The 17,568-nt window shown below is 31.9% G+C and overlaps 1 protein-coding gene across 1 annotated transcript in view; it reads left to right on the top strand.

The window, feature by feature from the left end:
* The window catches only part of pfkla (phosphofructokinase, liver a), a 27,719-nt gene that overhangs the window by 8,425 nt on the left and 1,726 nt on the right, over positions 1-17,568 (top strand). The window contains exons 5-20 of the mRNA XM_016469375.1: positions 386-551; positions 3,132-3,176; positions 5,621-5,729; positions 6,782-6,877; positions 7,914-8,006; positions 8,111-8,236; positions 9,607-9,671; positions 9,791-9,854; positions 11,105-11,251; positions 12,416-12,486; positions 12,577-12,664; positions 12,976-13,128; positions 14,754-14,918; positions 15,014-15,075; positions 16,774-16,885; positions 17,326-17,425. Coding sequence (XP_016324861.1) covers positions 386-551; positions 3,132-3,176; positions 5,621-5,729; positions 6,782-6,877; positions 7,914-8,006; positions 8,111-8,236; positions 9,607-9,671; positions 9,791-9,854; positions 11,105-11,251; positions 12,416-12,486; positions 12,577-12,664; positions 12,976-13,128; positions 14,754-14,918; positions 15,014-15,075; positions 16,774-16,885; positions 17,326-17,425 — 1,662 coding nt within the window. The remainder of the gene's footprint in view (positions 1-385; positions 552-3,131; positions 3,177-5,620; positions 5,730-6,781; positions 6,878-7,913; positions 8,007-8,110; positions 8,237-9,606; positions 9,672-9,790; positions 9,855-11,104; positions 11,252-12,415; positions 12,487-12,576; positions 12,665-12,975; positions 13,129-14,753; positions 14,919-15,013; positions 15,076-16,773; positions 16,886-17,325; positions 17,426-17,568) is intronic.

The following is a 17,568-nucleotide window of genomic DNA, read 5'->3' as shown; positions in this document are numbered from 1 at the left end:
AATCATTTTTAATCTGTTATAAATATTTATATTTTTTATTTTACATTTATTTATGTATTTATTTTATTTTGTTTTTAAATTAACTTATTTATTCAATTAGTCAGTTAATTTCATTTATTTATTAATATTAATAATAATATTATTAATTTATTTATATGTCTTTTTTTGTATTTTTGTCTGAATTTGACTGCTTTAAAATTAATACAATACAAAATTAATACAAATGGATACAATAACAATAATAATTTATATAACTGTATGTTGAAGATACTGATGAACAGCAGCATTTAACTAAATATTTTGGCACAAAGAGGATGTCTGTGGATTGTTTTGGGTCAGAATGAACTGGTCACACACTAACACATCTTCCTCTTCTTCTTCTCAGGTCGAATCACAGCGGAAACGGCCAAGCAGCACGGACACCTGAACATCGTGGGACTGGTGGGCTCCATCGATAATGATTTCTGTGGGACAGACATGACCATCGGCGCTGATTCGGCCCTCAACCGCATCACTGAGATCATCGACGCCATCACCACCACAGCCACCAGGTCTGAAGCACGTCCTGATGAGCTTCAGTGAACAGTTCACTTCAGATTACTTTAGCAGAGTTATTAGACATAACTAAAACCAATAACTAAAACCATTCAAAATACATTTTCGTTACTTGAAATAAAATACATGTTAACTGAAATAAAAATAAAATATATATAAAGTTTAAAGTAAATATGTTTAAAGGCACAATATGTAATTTTCGCCACTAGAGGGCGCATATTCAAAATAAACAAATAGACAAAGGCGTAGTTAGATGACACTGTTTCATCCCCACAGTCGATGCAATCTGACGGGACTCGGGCAGAAATCATGTTCATGGATGAGCTAATGATTTATTAACGTAGTAGAATGAAGCAGGGTGAGGCTGAAAGCCAGCGAAACGAAACGAGGCCGATGAACGAGCGCGACACACGGCTCGAAAGCAGCGGAGCTTTTATTATGCCACAGTCGACCGCTTCCGCTCCTTCTGGTCGTGCGTATGTGGGATAAAGCAGCGGAGCTTTTATTATGCCACAGTCGACCGCTTCCGCTGCTTCCGGTCGTGCGTATGTGGGGTAAAGCAGCGGAGCTTTTATTATGCCATAGTCGAGCGCTTCCGCTCCTTCCGGTCGTGCGTATGTGGGGTAAAGCAGCGGAGCTTTTATTATGCCATAGTCGAGCGCTTCCGCTCCTTCCGGTCGTGCGTATGTGGGGTAAAGCAGCGGAGCTTTTATTATGCCATAGTCGAGCGCTTCCGCTCCTTCCGGTCGTGCGTATGTGGGGTAAAGCAGCGGAGCTTTTATTATGCCACAGTCGAGCGCTTCCGCTGCTTCCGGTCGTGCGTATATGGGGTAAAGCAGCGCTGTTTTATCATACTAGATACATTTGAAAGTTCTGTTATAATGCTACTCTGTGCGGTCGTCACCGGTCTAATAAAACACACAACATATTGAAGTGTCTTTGGTGTTTCCATGTTTTCTACAAAACAAAACCTACTCGGAAATCGAGGGGTTATGACATCATTGGCAGGCAACACAATGACACTATGGACACGCTGCGTGTCACTAGTTAAAATTGCTTATTTCTCTGGATTTAAACATTCTTCGAAACATTTGGGATAATATAAGTATACAAGTGAGCAAAATATATAACACTGTTCTGGTGGTTTTTGGATATTTTAATTAAAAAATCTTACATATTGTGCCTTTAACTGGATGTACTGAAATAAATAAATCTTAAACTGAAATAAAATTAATTTTTTATTATAAACAAATTTATAAAAACTACTAAACATGAGAAAAATCCACAACAAAATTACTAAAACTTTAATCTTTATATATAAAAAAAAACATTTTCATTACTTGGAAAAAATACATGTTAACTGAAATAAAAATAAAATATATATTTAAAAACAAAATCTATTTTAATTTAGTTTAACTAGATGTACTAAAATAAATACATTTTAAACTGAAATAAAATTAATTATAAATATATAAACAAATTTACAAAAACTTCTAAACATGACAAAATTCCACAACAAAATTCAAACTTTAACTTCATTGCTTGAAATAAAATGCATATTAAATTAAGTAAATAAAATATAAAAATACTTTTACATTTTTGTATTATTTTAATTTAGTTTAACCTGATGTACTAAAATAAATAAATCTTAAACTGAAATAAAAACTATATAGACATATTTACAAAAACTACTAAAAAATAAACACAACAAAATTACTAAAACTTAAATAATTAAACTAAATAAAATAAATGTTAACTGAAGTAAAATAAAATATTAAAAATACTTAAATTTTTAGTAGTTTAATTTAGTTTAACTTAAAATAAATCCAAAAAATAAAGAAATATTAATAAAAAAAACGATATAGACATATTTAAAAACAAAACTACTAAATATGTCAAAAACACAAAACAGAGTTACTAAAACTTTAATTAAAATTCAAATGAAAAGGGAAAATATAAAAATAAATGTTAACTGAAGTAAAATAAAATATAAAAACGTTTTTTTTTATTATTTTAATTTAGTTTAACTTTATATACTAAAATCTTAAACAAAATTAATAAAACTTTAGCTACAATTAAAATGAAAATGGAAAATATAAAAATAAATGTTAACTGAAGTAAAATAAAATATTAAAAAAATATTTTGTATTATTTTAATTTAGTTTAACTTTATATATTAAAATCTTAAACAAGATGACTAAACTAGCTAAAATGAAAATGAAAAATATAAAAATAAATGCTAATTCAAAATACTGATAAAAACTATAATATTATCTCAGTGATATTAAGACACATGTAGATAAGAAAATATAAACTAATTAATGGTGAATTAATTTAAAGGTTTATTCATGGCCACAGGCTGTGACGACTGTGATTTCCTGTCGTTCATCAGGGGATTTTTCCTCGTTTGTTCAGGAATGCAGTGAATGTGCTGAATTCTTGTCTCAGCTCGTCTCTTCACTCTTCACACACAGAGGAAATGTGTCTCACTCACAGATAGTTTCACATAAAGTCAGTCTACAGTATGTTTGGCCCAGATTCTCTGCTCATGTTGTTTTATTGATTGTGTTTTTCAGTCATCAGCGCACATTCGTGCTGGAGGTCATGGGTCGCCACTGCGGGTGAGTTTCTGTCATGGGAAGATTACAAACATATAAACATCCTGAGATCTGGGATTATTTGAGAGACAATGCCCTAGCAACCACCCAGAATATCTTAGCAACCACTGAAATATTCTTACAGTGTCCTAGCAACCACCCAGAATATTTTAGCAACCACTGAATTATTCTTACAATGCCCTAGCAACCACCCAGAATATTTTAGCAACCACTGAAATATTCTTACAGTGCCCTAGCAACCACCCAGAATATCTTAGCAACCACCGAAACATGCGTACAATGTCCTAGCAACCACCCAGAATATCTGAGCAACCACCTAAACATTCTTACAGTGCTCTAGCAACCACCCAGAATATCTTAGCAACCACCGAAACATGCATACAATGTCCTAGCAACCATCCAGAATATCTAAGCAACCACCGAAACATGCGTACAATGTCCTAGCAACCACCCAGAATATCTGAGCAACCACCTAAACATTCTTACAGTGCCCTAGCAACCACCCAGAATATCTTAGCAACCACCGAAACATGCGTACAATGTCCTAGCAACCACCCAGAACATCTTAGCAACCACCGAAACATTCTTACAATGCCCTAGCAACCACCCAGAATATCTTAGCAACCACCTAAACATGCGTACAATGTCCTAGCAACCACCCAGAATATCTAAGCAACCACCGAAACATGCGAACAATGTACTAGCAACCACCCAGAATATCTTAACAACCACCTAAACATGCGTACAATGCCCTAGCAACTACCCAGAATATCTTAGCAACCACCCAAACATTCTTACAATGCACTAGCAACCACCCAAAATATCTTAGCAACCACCTAAACATTCTTACAATGCCCTAGCAACCACCCGGAATATCTTAGCAAGCACACAAACATGCTTACAATGCCCTAGCAACCACCTGGAATATCTTAGTGACCACTGAAACATTCTTACAGTGCCCTAGCAACCACCCGTAGTGTCTTAGCAACCACCGAAACATTCTTACAGTGCCTTAGCAATTCACACTGATGTTTTCTCACACAGTAACTACTAGGGCTGGGTTTTGACACAAATTTCACGATTCGATTCGATTCTCATTCACAAGCTTTCGATTCGATTCAATATTGATTATTTTGGATATATATCAGGTACAGTACTTGCCAAATTTTCTCAAGGAAAAAAAATCTCTCAACTAATGCTGTAAAATATACATGAGAGTCATTTGGTACTACATTACTATAATATAATGAAGGTTAAAATTGACTGATTTGTAAGCTGTAGCATACAACTGTTAAAGTTACACAATGAAGTTTTTAAAATAATAAAGTTACAATTACCTAATAATATTTCTACTTCAATACTTCAATTTTTTTATAAAAAATATATATAAATTTATAGTAGTAGCAACAGATAAATACAGACTGAATTAAAATAACAAAACTCCTAACTTTATATCACTAAAATGAAATTGGAAGCCGCTAACAGATGCTCACATCCACACTGGCAAGGCAACATTGACGCCTTCACTTCCAGGTCAAGAAGCTGTCAATCAAAAACTTAGTAGCCAATGAGAACACACCGCTGCTAGTCCCACCCCCACGAGAGATTTGTGCCAGAATGGTGAACGAAAACTTCAGAAGCATAAATGAAAACTTCAGAAGCATAAACGAAAACTTCAGAAGCATAAACGAAAACTTCAGAAGCTTAAATGAAAACTTCAGAAGCTTAAATGAAAACTCTGGAAGCGCATTTGTAAGTACAGATCAGCGAATACAAGAAGAGAAAACAGTTGCAAAACATGCAGTGTATTAAAAATGAAGTCAGTTTCAAAGACATTTTATTCAGTTTCAATTTATATTTTCATAAGTTTCTTGAAAAATTAAATTCATTTTAACTGGCACAAAGGTAATCCCATACTACTGTCACTCCACATTAAACAGCGCCAAAATGGCATTTATTGTTTGAATACTGCAATACAATGGACATAAATTGAAACTTGGGACTTTGTTTCATATTAAAAGCATCAAAGCACAATGCTTATTGTGATTTATTGGCGCGCTGCCGCTTTTATTGAACTGAAGGAAGGCGTGCCGCGCTACAGCGATCTTTCACTCCACATTAAACAGCGCCAAAATGGCATTTATTGTTTGAATACTGCAATACAATGGACATAAATTGAAACTTGGGACTTTGTTTCATATTAAAAGCATCAAAGCACAATGCTTATTGTGATTTATTGGATGGGAAGTGCCCTTCAATGTTCCGTCCATTAACTGAAAACAGACTAGACTAATCGATTCTTGGGATTTAAGAATCGATATCATTGCGTAAAAAAGAGAATCGATTAATATCGGGATATCCATATTTTTTACCCAGCCCTAGTAACTACAGCGATTAGGAATAATTCACCAAACAAAGCTTTGACTGCAGTGTGTGTTCTGCTGCAGGTATCTAGCGCTGGTTTCAGCTCTGGCGTCTGGAGCCGATTGGCTCTTTATCCCAGAAGCCCCTCCTGAGGACGGCTGGGAAGAGCTCATGTGCGCTCGGCTGGGAGAGGTGAGACACGGGGGCACATGAGCGGATTTATCAATGCCATCAATTAGCATGTAATTAATTGGTCGTTGGTTATTAGACCAAACCCTAACCATTATTTTTGTACTATTTAAATGCTATCATAGTATTTATTATTTATTAATATTTTATTAATATTCATTATTTATTAATATTTTGAATTAGCCTTTATTTTTACATTTCAAGTTTTAATTTAAATTTTTGTTTTTATGTGCTTTTGTCATTTTTATTCGTTTTTATGTAAGTTTTAGTAATTTAGTATTGTATCTCAAACTGTACTGTACGTTTTTATTTCAATTAATTTTTTTGTAATTAATTTAAGTTAGCAAATATTTCAGTTTTATTTACGTTATGTTTTAATTAATGAACCTGATTTTTGGACATGGCAAGTCTTCAGCAGCGTAATTTATATTATATAGGTTTTTATGTAATTTTGTCATTTATATTAATTTTTTTTAGTTTTTGTTTTTTATGTATATTTCTTTTGAGCTTTAATATATTTTTAATTCAGTTTTAGTATTTTTTTATTATTTTACTTAATGTATTTTATATTATGTAATTCAAGGTTTTATGTACTTTTGTCATTTGTATTAGTTTTAGTTTTTTATGTGTATTTCTGAATAATGTTCTTTTTAGCAGCATCATATGACCCCTTTAATTTATTTTTAATTCAGTTTTAGTAATTTAGTACCGTATCGTAAACTTTTTTTGTCTCAGTGAATTTTGTAATCTGTCGAATGTTAAAAATTTTTTACGTTTTCATCAGATATTTATATTTTATTTCAGCTTTATTTCAATTAATAAAATGTATTTTTATTAGTCAAAATAATATTCAATGAACAAAAAAATCTAAATGAATAAATTCTTTGCAAGTGAAAAATATTATTTAATATTAATGATTCAGCCTGACTGCATTAGGTTGCACAAACAACAGTCATGTTTAAATGTCAGATCAGGCAGAAATAATAACAAAGATAACAACAGTCCAGTTTTATTTCTGAATAATTGTACTAACAGAACGCTGGATGTGTTTTCAGAGCCGCAGTAAAGGATCCAGACTGAACATCATTATCATCGCTGAAGGAGCCATCAACAGAAGCGGTCAAGCCATCACCTCCAACTACGTCAAAGATGTGAGTTCATATCAGTGTTTTCATATGGTTTACCTTCAATTCACACGTATTAAATGTGAAAAAAGAAAAGAAGTGATATTAAGTTGCCTGATATAAAGTCATGAAATTGTTTTCTGTAGAGCTGCTTTACAGCTGAAATTGAATTAATTTATAATTGATCAATTCTGCAACACTTTTTTTTTTTTTTGAAGCTACTTTGTATGAAAGCTCATTGGAATAAAAATGTTAAAAAAAAATGTAATTGCGACTTTTTATCTCGCAATTCTAACTTTTTTCTCTGAATTCTGAATTTACATCTTGCAATTCTTGAGTTTGAATTTTGCAATTTTACTTTTTTTCGTGGAATTCTGAGTTTAAATCTCGCAATTTTACTTTTTTTCGTGGAATTCTGAGTTTAAATCTCGCAATTTTACTTTTTTTTCGTGGAATTCTGAGTTTAAATCTCGTAATTGTACTTTTTTTCGTGGAATTCTGAGTTTAAATCTCGCAATTCTACTTTTTTTCGTGGAATTCTGAGTTTAAATCTCGTAATTCTACTTTTTTTCGTGGAATTCTGAGTTTAAATCTCGCAATTGTACTTTTTTTCGTGGAATTCTGAGTTTAAATCTCGCATTTTTCACTTTTTTTCGTGGAATTCTGAGTTTAAATCTCGCTATTTTACTTTTTTCCGTGGAATTCTGAGTTTAAATCTCGCAATTTTTACTTTTTTTCTCAGAATTTTGAGTTTATATTTTGCAAATGTATTTTTTTTCTTGAAATTCTCGGTTTAAATCTTGAGATTTTACTTTTTTTGAGTTTATACCTCGCAATTTTTTTTCCTCTGAATTTTGAGTTTATATCTTGCATTTTTACTTTTTTCTCAGAATTCTGAGTTTATATCTAGTTGTTCAGATTTTTTTAATTTTTTTTTTTTATAAAAACATAAAAAAAGCTATTGCTAAAAACTCAAAAAGCGTCTGCGCTCTAATAAGGATACTTGTCCAATCACATTAGACGAACGTAGCTAATGTGTATGAATGACTTGTAATTGCTGCAGCTGGTGGTGTCGCGGCTGGGGTATGACACGCGGGTCACTGTTCTGGGTCACGTTCAGCGGGGCGGGACGCCGTCAGCCTTTGACAGAGTGCTGGTAAATAAAGCATTTCAATTAAACCCGCAGAATCATTTTCAGTCATGGCGTGATTATCGGTTTTCATGATGTTGAGGAAAGGATTTGGGTCTTTTGTTCTGTAGAGCAGTAAGATGGGCGTCGAGGCCGTGGTGGCCCTGCTGGAGGCGGGGCCAGACACTCCCGCCTGTGTGATCGGCCTATCAGGAAACCAGGCTGTGCGTCTCCCGCTAATAGAGGCAGTGGAGATGGTGAGTCTTCAGCAGTTCAGCAAACTGTTTTTAAACTCTCATGCTCTTTATTATTTTTATTTTATTTTATTTTTTTATTGCTTTCTTTTAACTTGAACTCTTACATTTCCAGCCAAACATTATTATTATTATTATGCGTATTTTTTCATGCATATTTACTGCTATTGTTATGGCAAAACTTCGTTGGGTCAGATAATCTTCAAAAATTTTATTACATTTTTTTTGATATGCCAAACAGATACAACTTTTGATTTTAGTAATGTGTTAGTAAATGTTAAAAATTAACATTGGTTTTTATTAATATGTGACCCTAGACCACAAAACCAGTCATAAGGGTCAATCTGAAAGCTGAATAAATAAGCTTTCCATTGATGTATGGTTTGTTATGATAGGACAATATTTGACCGAGATACAACTATTTGAAAATCTGGAATCTGAGGGTGCAAAAAATCAAAATATTGAGAAAATCATCTTTAAAGTTGTCCAAATGAAGTCCTTAGCAATGCATATTACTAATCAAAAATTAAGTTTTGATATATTTACGGTAGGAAATTTTCAAAATATCTTCATGGAACATGATCTTTACTTAATATCCTAATGATTTTTGGCATAAAAGAAAAATCTATAATTTTGACCCATACAATGTATTTTTGGCTATTGCTACAAATATACCCCAGTGACGTAAGACTGCTTTTGTGCCCCAGGGTCACATATTTTGAATTAGCTTTTATTTTTAGATTTTCAATTTTTATTTTAGTTTAAGTAATAATAATTTTTCAAATTCTGTGTTTTCCATTTTAAAAAATTTTCTGGATTCCGTAGTAATAATTAAATTAAATTGTAATAATCAAAACACGTCTAATTACAGTAATTGAATTCATAAAATATTAACAATTTAATTCTTTTATTTACATTTTTCCATTTTTCCCTATGAAATGTTTTATTTATTTTTTTCAGAAATTCTGTGTTAATTTTTCTGGATTTATGATTTAATACAGATTTATTATCAAAAATGGTGGTGATCAAATCAAGGCATAAAATCAAGGCATAAAACTATAACAGTTAAATTAATCTTTTCAAATGTAAATCAGATAAGTCAAATAAAAATGTAAGGTCCATTACATAATATTAACAGATACACCTTTTCATTTAAATAACGTGTTAGTAAAAATATTTTATTTATATTTATTTAAAAATTATGAAGTTTTATTAATTTTGTTATGTGCTTTTGTCATTTGTTTAAATAGTTATATATTTAATATAATATAATTACTTAAGTTGGGTAAGATAATCTTCAAAAATTTTCTGACAAACAGTCTCAAATATTATCTGACATTATAAAGAGAGTAATTTTACTCTGTTTGTTAAAGACTAAAGAGGTTCAGAGGGCCATGAATGAAAAGCGTTTTGAAGAGGCCATCCAGTTGCGGGGCAGGTGAGATTCACATTATCATTATCTGTGTTTATTAATAGATAAACCTGCAGAGGTCAAAGTTTCAGCTGATTGTTTTCCACATGAATGAGTAATAATGAATCAAATAATGTTGTTTACAGGAGTTTTGAGAACAACTGGAACATTTATAAGTTGCTGGCCTATCAGAAGCCAGCTGCGGTCCCGGTAACACATCAACACCACAGCGTCACGACTTTAACCCTCATTTTACAGCATTATACATGCAAAAGCATATTTAAAAAATAAATAAATTAATTAAAAAAAATATATATATATATAATTATTATTATTTATTTTTTTATATACTTTTGCATGTATAATGCTGTATTTTCTGTATTTAATGCATTCTATTTTAATGGTTTAATTAACTAGCTGAACTAAAAAGCTTTTTGTATTTTATTTTTATTTCAGTTACATTTTAAATATCAAAAAGCATGTCTAATCGAACATTACCAATTTAATAAGTTATTACATTTTTTTTTACGATAATTGGGCCCTATGAAATGTTATATTTTTCAGAAAATAATTTAAAGTTTTTGCAATTGTGTTGTGTGCATTTGTCATTTTTAGTAGTTTATATATATAGTTTTTATTAATTTTATTTTGGTTTTAGTTTTAGTTATTTTAGTGCATGAAGTAAAACTAAATATAATGAGAAATATAATGACAATTAGCTGAAATCATTTTTTTTTATTTCAGTTACATTTTAAATCAATTTTTAAATCAATTGACCAATTTTAAATAATCATTTTAATAATTTATTAACATTTTTACAATAATTAGAAATTCTGTGTTGTCTGATTGATTTTTTCTGTATTTATGACTGAATGCAAATTTCTTATCAAACGGTGATCAAATGAAGGCATGAAACATTAACAATTTAATTAATATTTTTAAATGTGCTGCACAACTGTTAAAATTAAAACATGAAAGAAAAATTGTGTGATTCCTTAATTAATATTTGACTAATAGTTATATACACAACTGTAAATGTCACTGCTGGTATTAAACCGTATTGTGTTACAGCTATCAGGAGGATATATGGATCATAAAATCCTAATCTTAAACTTGTACTATGGTACTGTGAACTCAAAGTTAGTTTTGAAACTACAGTACATAAATGCATTAATTTATCTTACACTTAATTTATCATGTTCATTTGAGAATGAGAGCCACATATATGAATTTCTCAAGATAAAGATAAATACTGCATATATATATATATATACATCGTGTAACTATTACATGTGTCGTATCAACAACGTTTTACCCTATTCTTTGGATAGCTCCATGTCAAGCACAGATCCTCCATAGACTTCCGTTAGAAAAGAGCGAATGTTTGGTGAAAGTCTGGTAACGTGGCACTCAGTGACGGGTTGGTTAGCTACTGACTGGTTTCTGTCTGTTTTCCTCAGAGCCAGCACTCCATTGCCATCCTGAACGTGGGAGCTCCGGCCGCGGGCATGAACGCTGCGATGCGGTCGGCTGTGAGGGTCGGTCTGGCCACAGGACACCGGGTTTACATCGTTAGCGATGGCTTCGAGGGTCTGGCCAATGGAGCGGTAACGAACAACTCATCTGAATGATTTTTCAGTTATTTTGTATCAGTTTACTTGAGAGACTGACCTATGACTGAAACTGTGTTTGTTTGGGATCATTTAGATACTATTATGGTTTTAATTAATAAACGGTGTTATTTTATCATCATTTAGATACTATTATAGTTTTAAATTAATATTTTGAAGATTTAATTTTAATATTTCCTATTTTCATTTTCATTTTAGTTGACGTTTTTGTAATTTTGTTTTGTGCTTTTGTCATTTTAGTAGTTTTTAACTAATATATATGAAATAATGCAGATATATATATATATATATACATATATATATATATATGTACAAATATAAGTATAGGGCCTATGAAATCCATTTTATTTTTTTCCAAATTCTGTTTTTATTGTACTGGATTCCGTTTGAAATCAAAAAAGCATGTAATCAAAAAGCATGTCTAATTAATTAAAATCTTGAAACTTAACGCCATAATTGCATTTTTAATTACATTTCCAGGGCCCTATGAAACTTGTTATATTTTTTCACCAATTTTGTGTTTTTCTGTTATAATTTTTCTGGACTCTGCTGTAATGGTTAAATTAAAATTTAAAACATGTCTAATCAATTGAATTCATTAAACAATAACAGTTTAATAATTTATTTAACGTTTTCAGTAAATAGCAGTGCCCTATCAAATGTTACATTTTTTCAGAAATTGTCTTGTGTTTTAATTTTTCCGGGTTTGTGATTTAATACAAATTTATTATCGAAAATGGTGGTAATCAAATGAAGGCATTAACATTAACAATTTAATTTTAAATCTTTTATCTTTTAAAATGTAATCAGATAAAAAAGTAGCAGTTTCTTTTATTTTTTGGCAAACAATGTTTAAAACAACCGTTAAGATTAAAAGCTTTACTGTTAAAATGAAATGTGAAAGAAAAATTCTGATATTAAACAATAAATATTATTATTATTATTATTATTATTACTTTGAGAATACATTCTGCTGTAAAATAGCAATATATTTCTCTCACAATCAAAGTTAAACCAGACTTTTATTTTGACAGGTTCTGCATATAAGAATGAAACAGGCCTGTTCTCTTTCTGTTTTTCATTTAGAACAATAATAGTAATGATTATATTAATATTCATGAAATCACTGTGATGTTACAGGTGAATGAAGTGTCGTGGAATCAGGTGGCCGGCTGGACAGGTCAGGGTGGCTCTCTGCTGGGAACTAAACGGTTAGTCACCTTTAATAATCAATGCATTTTCACCCAATCTTTCATCTTTCATCTATGAAACTGAGCTTTTGTACCCGCAATATTGTCCAGAACCCTCCCAAGCACCTGCATGGAGAAACTAGTGGAAAATCTCAACAAGTTCAGCATCCAGTCACTGCTCGTCGTTGGTGGTTTTGAGGTACAGAGAAAACAATTGTGATGCGATGCACTTAAATGAGTAGTTCACCCACAAATGTGACCCTGGACCACAAAACCAGTCATAAGGGTCAATTTTTTGAAATTGAGATTTATGCATCTTATGAAGTATTGTTGGCTATTGCTACAAATATACCCCAGCGACTTAAGACTGCTTTTGTGCTCCAGGGTCACAAATGACGGGTTTGTTATCATTTCCATCCTGTGTTATCTTCCATGAAACACAAAATGAGATATTAGACAATGTCCGAGCCGCTTTTGATGATATCTGACTGTATTTTCTGTCACATCCAGGCGTATGAGGGCATCCTGGAGTTGGTTGAAGCAAGAGGACGCTATGATGAATTATGTATTCCCATGTGCATCATCCCTGCCACCATCAGCAACAATGTGCCAGGGACGGACTTCAGTCTGGGCAGCGATACTGCGGTTAACGCAGCGATGGCCGTGAGTACAGGACACACGGCACTCAGAAACACTCTTATATGCTCTTTTAGATTTACTCTGGCACATGCATTTTACTAAATCTAAATGTGGCTTGCAAAACCATGGAGAAGTCACTGGAAAAGACTGTGGCTCTGTTAGTCTTATTTTAGTATCATTGAGATACTATTATAATTTTGATTAAAATTTTCAATTCGTTTTTATTTTTATACTTTGTTTTCATTTTAATTTTAGTTAAATTTTTTAGTAATTTTGTTGTGTGTTGTCATGTTTATTTCTTTATTTTTTTTAAATATGTCTATATAGTTTTTATTATTTTTATTTCAGTTTTGGTTATTTTAGTACATCAAGTTAAACTGAATGAAAATGATAAATGTTGCTTTAGTAACTATCTGAATAAGTAAATTTACATTTTTTAATATTTGATTTCAGTTAACATTTTTTGAATTTAAAATATTTCTTTAGGTTTTTAGTTTTAGTTTTACTTAACTATAATAATCCTGCTACATATTCAGCATTTTAGGGCATCAACACATATGTTTTTCCAAATATAGGCAGAACAAGTTTTTATAAATATTTTGAATTAGTTTTTATATTTAGTTTTCATTTTACTTTTAGTTCAATTTTTTGTAATTTTGTTGTGTTTATATATATATATATATATATTTAAATATGTCTATATAGTTTTTATTCATTTTTATTACAATTTTAGTTATTTTAGAGCATCAGATTAAACTAAATGAAAATGAGAAATGTTGCCTTGGAAACTAGCTGAAATAAAATGTTTTTTAAATATTTTATTTAATTTCAGTTAACATTTATTTAATTTCAAATAACATTTTTTTAATGGTTTTAGTTAACTATAATAACCCTGCTACATAGGCAGCATTTTAGGGCATCATAGATGCATTAAATGCAAATGCTTTTCCAAAAAATATGTAGCATAAATATGATGCTGTCTATGATGCCTTCTTTTGCCTTATGCATGCATCATTTTCAGAAAAGGCAATCCCACAATGCAATACGACTGAAAAAAAATGCACCCAAAATAACAGACAGAGTCAGAGTAATGGCAATTATAAATGCAAAAACAATAAATAAAAAACAGACAATATGACTTAATATTTATGTGCTTTGTATTTTGTTAAATATCAGTTTGAAAGATTTTATATAATTTTTTTATTTTTGTTGGTTTGTAAAAAAGAATATAGTTTTAAAATTATTATATTCAATTAATTGAAGTATTGTTATTAGGACTATATTCTTGAGTTTGCCATGAAGTTTGCTGATATGGCGTAAAATGATAAACACATGAATAAAATGTGTCCTGTGTATTTTGCAAAGTCATAGGTTCGGTTCTCAGGGAATGCATGAACTGTTCAAATGCATACCATGTGTGTATGCAATGGAAGTCGCTTTGTATAAATGCATCTGATCAATTTTAAATGTAAATGTACTTTTAGGCTCATTAGTGTACTAAGTTTTGAAGCAGAGCTTTCATCTGAAGTCACCTGCCAAATCTTACTCCCTTTATCGCATGAGCTTTTAATAAAGATGCAGTTTGTGTTATTGATTCTCTGCATCCATTCTCCAGTTATTGATCTGAAGTGCGTCTTTGTTTTATGAAGAGCTGTGATAAGATCAAGCAGTCGGCCACAGGGACCAAGAGGAGGGTCTTTGTGGTGGAGACTATGGGGGGATACTGCGGTTATCTGGCAACCACCACAGGCATCGCTGTCGGTGCGGACGCCGCTTATATTTTTGAAGATCCATTCAACATCCATGACCTCAAGGTGAGTAACACTCCTGATGCTCCTCACATCTGCTCATCCCAGAAGAATAAATGCTGTTTTTTTAGTATATTAAGAAAGTTTGATACTTTTTTTAGACCAATGTGGAGCATTTGACCGAGAAAATGAAGAAGGACATTCAGAGAGGTCTGGTGCTGAGGTAAATCTGTCTAGCTTTTTTGGTCTGCAACACATTTGTAGGTTCCTAAGTTGTTGCATCTTTATCCACATCACAAAATTTAAGATGTACGCTTGCGGATCTAAACTACCAGTCAAAATAGGAATAGACATGGAATAATTATGCTTTTTCTTTAATGTTTTTGAAAGTGCCTTATGCTCACCAAGGCTGCATTTATTTGATCAAACTAAAGTAAAAATTGTGAAATATTATTATAATTTAAAATAACCAAAATAAATTTTCTATGTGAATATATGTTAAAATGTAATTTATTTCTGTGATCAAAGCTGAATTTTCAGCATGGTTACTCCAGTCTTCGGTGTCACATGATCCTTCATAAATCATTCTAATAATCTTAACTTTTGACTGGTAGTTAAATTGTTTTTAAAATGAATTCTATAAAATGACTAAGAATTATAACTGTTGCATCATTGCAATTCACATACTTGTTTAAATCACAAAATGAATTACATATTTATATACAGGTCTAGTCTAGACATAAAAACAAACTATTAAATACTATAAATATTATAAAATAAGATACAGTATTTCTCCCCTGATCTCATCTGTATCTCTGGCGACCTCATGTGGGTTGAGTTGGAATTTAAACCTTTACATTTACATTTTTTATCCAAAGCAACTTACAGAAAAGGAACAAAAGCAATTTGTCAAATACAAAGCAACATTTTTTTTGTAATATACAATGCTAGGTTTACTGATGTAAAAGGCTTTTAGTTATGAATGACTCACAACCATAATGTTTACATCAGTAATTAAATTATAGCTTATTAAATGTATGAATAATGAAACAATTTGTATTTCTTTAATTACATTTTAAAGGAATAGTTCATACAAAAATGAAAATTTGCTGAAAATGTACTCACCCTCAGGCCATCCAAGATTAGGATGAGTTTGTTTCTTCATCAGATTTGGAGAAATATAGCATTGCATCACTTGCTCAGCAATGGATGCTCTGCAGTGAATGGGTGCCGTCAGAATGAGAGTCCAAACAGCTGATAAAAACATCACAATAATCCACAAGTAATCCACAGCACTCCAGTCCATCAGTTAACATCTGGAGAAGACAAAAGCTGCGTGTTTGTAAGAAACAAATCCATCATTAAGACGTTTAAACCATTGTTTCCGGCTAAAATGCAAGTCCATAATGCATAATAACGCTTCCTCCAGTGAAAAAGTGTTCTGGTGTGAATCAGGAGAGAAATCTGCACAGATCAAGCAGCGTTTAAACAGCTCTAAACAAATATGTGGTTGGATTTTGATGTGAGAGACAACAAGAGATGGACTTTTCACTGGAGGAAGTGCTATTATGGACTTGTATTTTAACCAGAAGCAACGGTTTAAAGTTAAAAACGTCTTAATGATGGATTTGTTTCTCAAACATGCAGCTTTTGGCTTCACAAGACATTAACCGATGGACTGGAGTGGTGTGGATTACTTGTGGATTATTGTGATGTTTTTATCAGCTGTTTGGACTCTCATTCTGACGGCACCCATTCACTCCAATTGTGAGCAAGTGATGCAATGCTGCATTTCTCCAAATCTGATGAAGAAACAAACTCATCCACTTTTTCTGTAGATTTAATTCCTTTATTTTGTGACTTTATGCTTGAGATTTAGCAGCTTAATGAGACTGTAAATGTAAAATTGCCCTGTTTACAGGAATGAGAAATGTCATGTGCACTACACCACTGATTTCATCCATAAGCTCTACTCCGCCGAGGGGAAAGGCGTCTTCGACTGCAGGGTCAATGTCCTGGGACACCTGCAGCAGGTACAGACTCGTGCTTTATCACTGAACTCATTTGAACAACTTTTGACAAAACCTACTGAGCTCCCATGATTTCTACTTCATAAGGGAGCATCCTCACTGAAAGTCTCTGTGCAACTTGTAAATCATCCTCTAAAATCACCTGATCTTCATCACCTGACTTATTGCACACATATTGCTAAACTACATACTCTCATACTCTTATAAGCATTAAAATACACAACACACACACACAAATACTGGGGGTAAAAAGTCTGATTCGTTTCATTATATTTTATTTCTTGCAACTAAACCAGTATTCATAATCATGAGGTATTCAAAAAACTTTAGTGCATCAAATATCTGATAACAATCCAATCAAAGTTTCTATTTGAGTTTCATCTCTAAACATGCATTGGTTATAATAGTGTAAATTTTTGATGTTGTTTTTCTGGTATTAATAGGGTGGAGTACCAACACCCTTTGACAGAAACTATGGCACTAAACTGGGCGTTCGAGCCGTGCAGTGGCTGACAGAGAAGATGACCGACAGTTTTAGACAAGGTGAGACGACGTTTGCATGCTAAAAACAAAATATAACTATGTAAATCCTTCAGAATTTAAATTCACATCAGGTGACAAGTTTAATGATCTGAAATCACTGTAATGGAGAGTCTCGAGTTTATCGATCACATCACTGTTGTTTT

Source organism: Sinocyclocheilus anshuiensis, unplaced genomic scaffold (assembly GCF_001515605.1).
Source record: "Sinocyclocheilus anshuiensis isolate Anshui unplaced genomic scaffold, SAMN03320099.WGS_v1.1 scaffold1005, whole genome shotgun sequence".
NCBI classification, from domain to species: Eukaryota; Metazoa; Chordata; class Actinopteri; order Cypriniformes; family Cyprinidae; genus Sinocyclocheilus; species Sinocyclocheilus anshuiensis.
The sequence above is the reverse complement of the archived record's forward strand: the minus strand, read 5'-3'. Positions and strand labels throughout refer to the sequence as shown.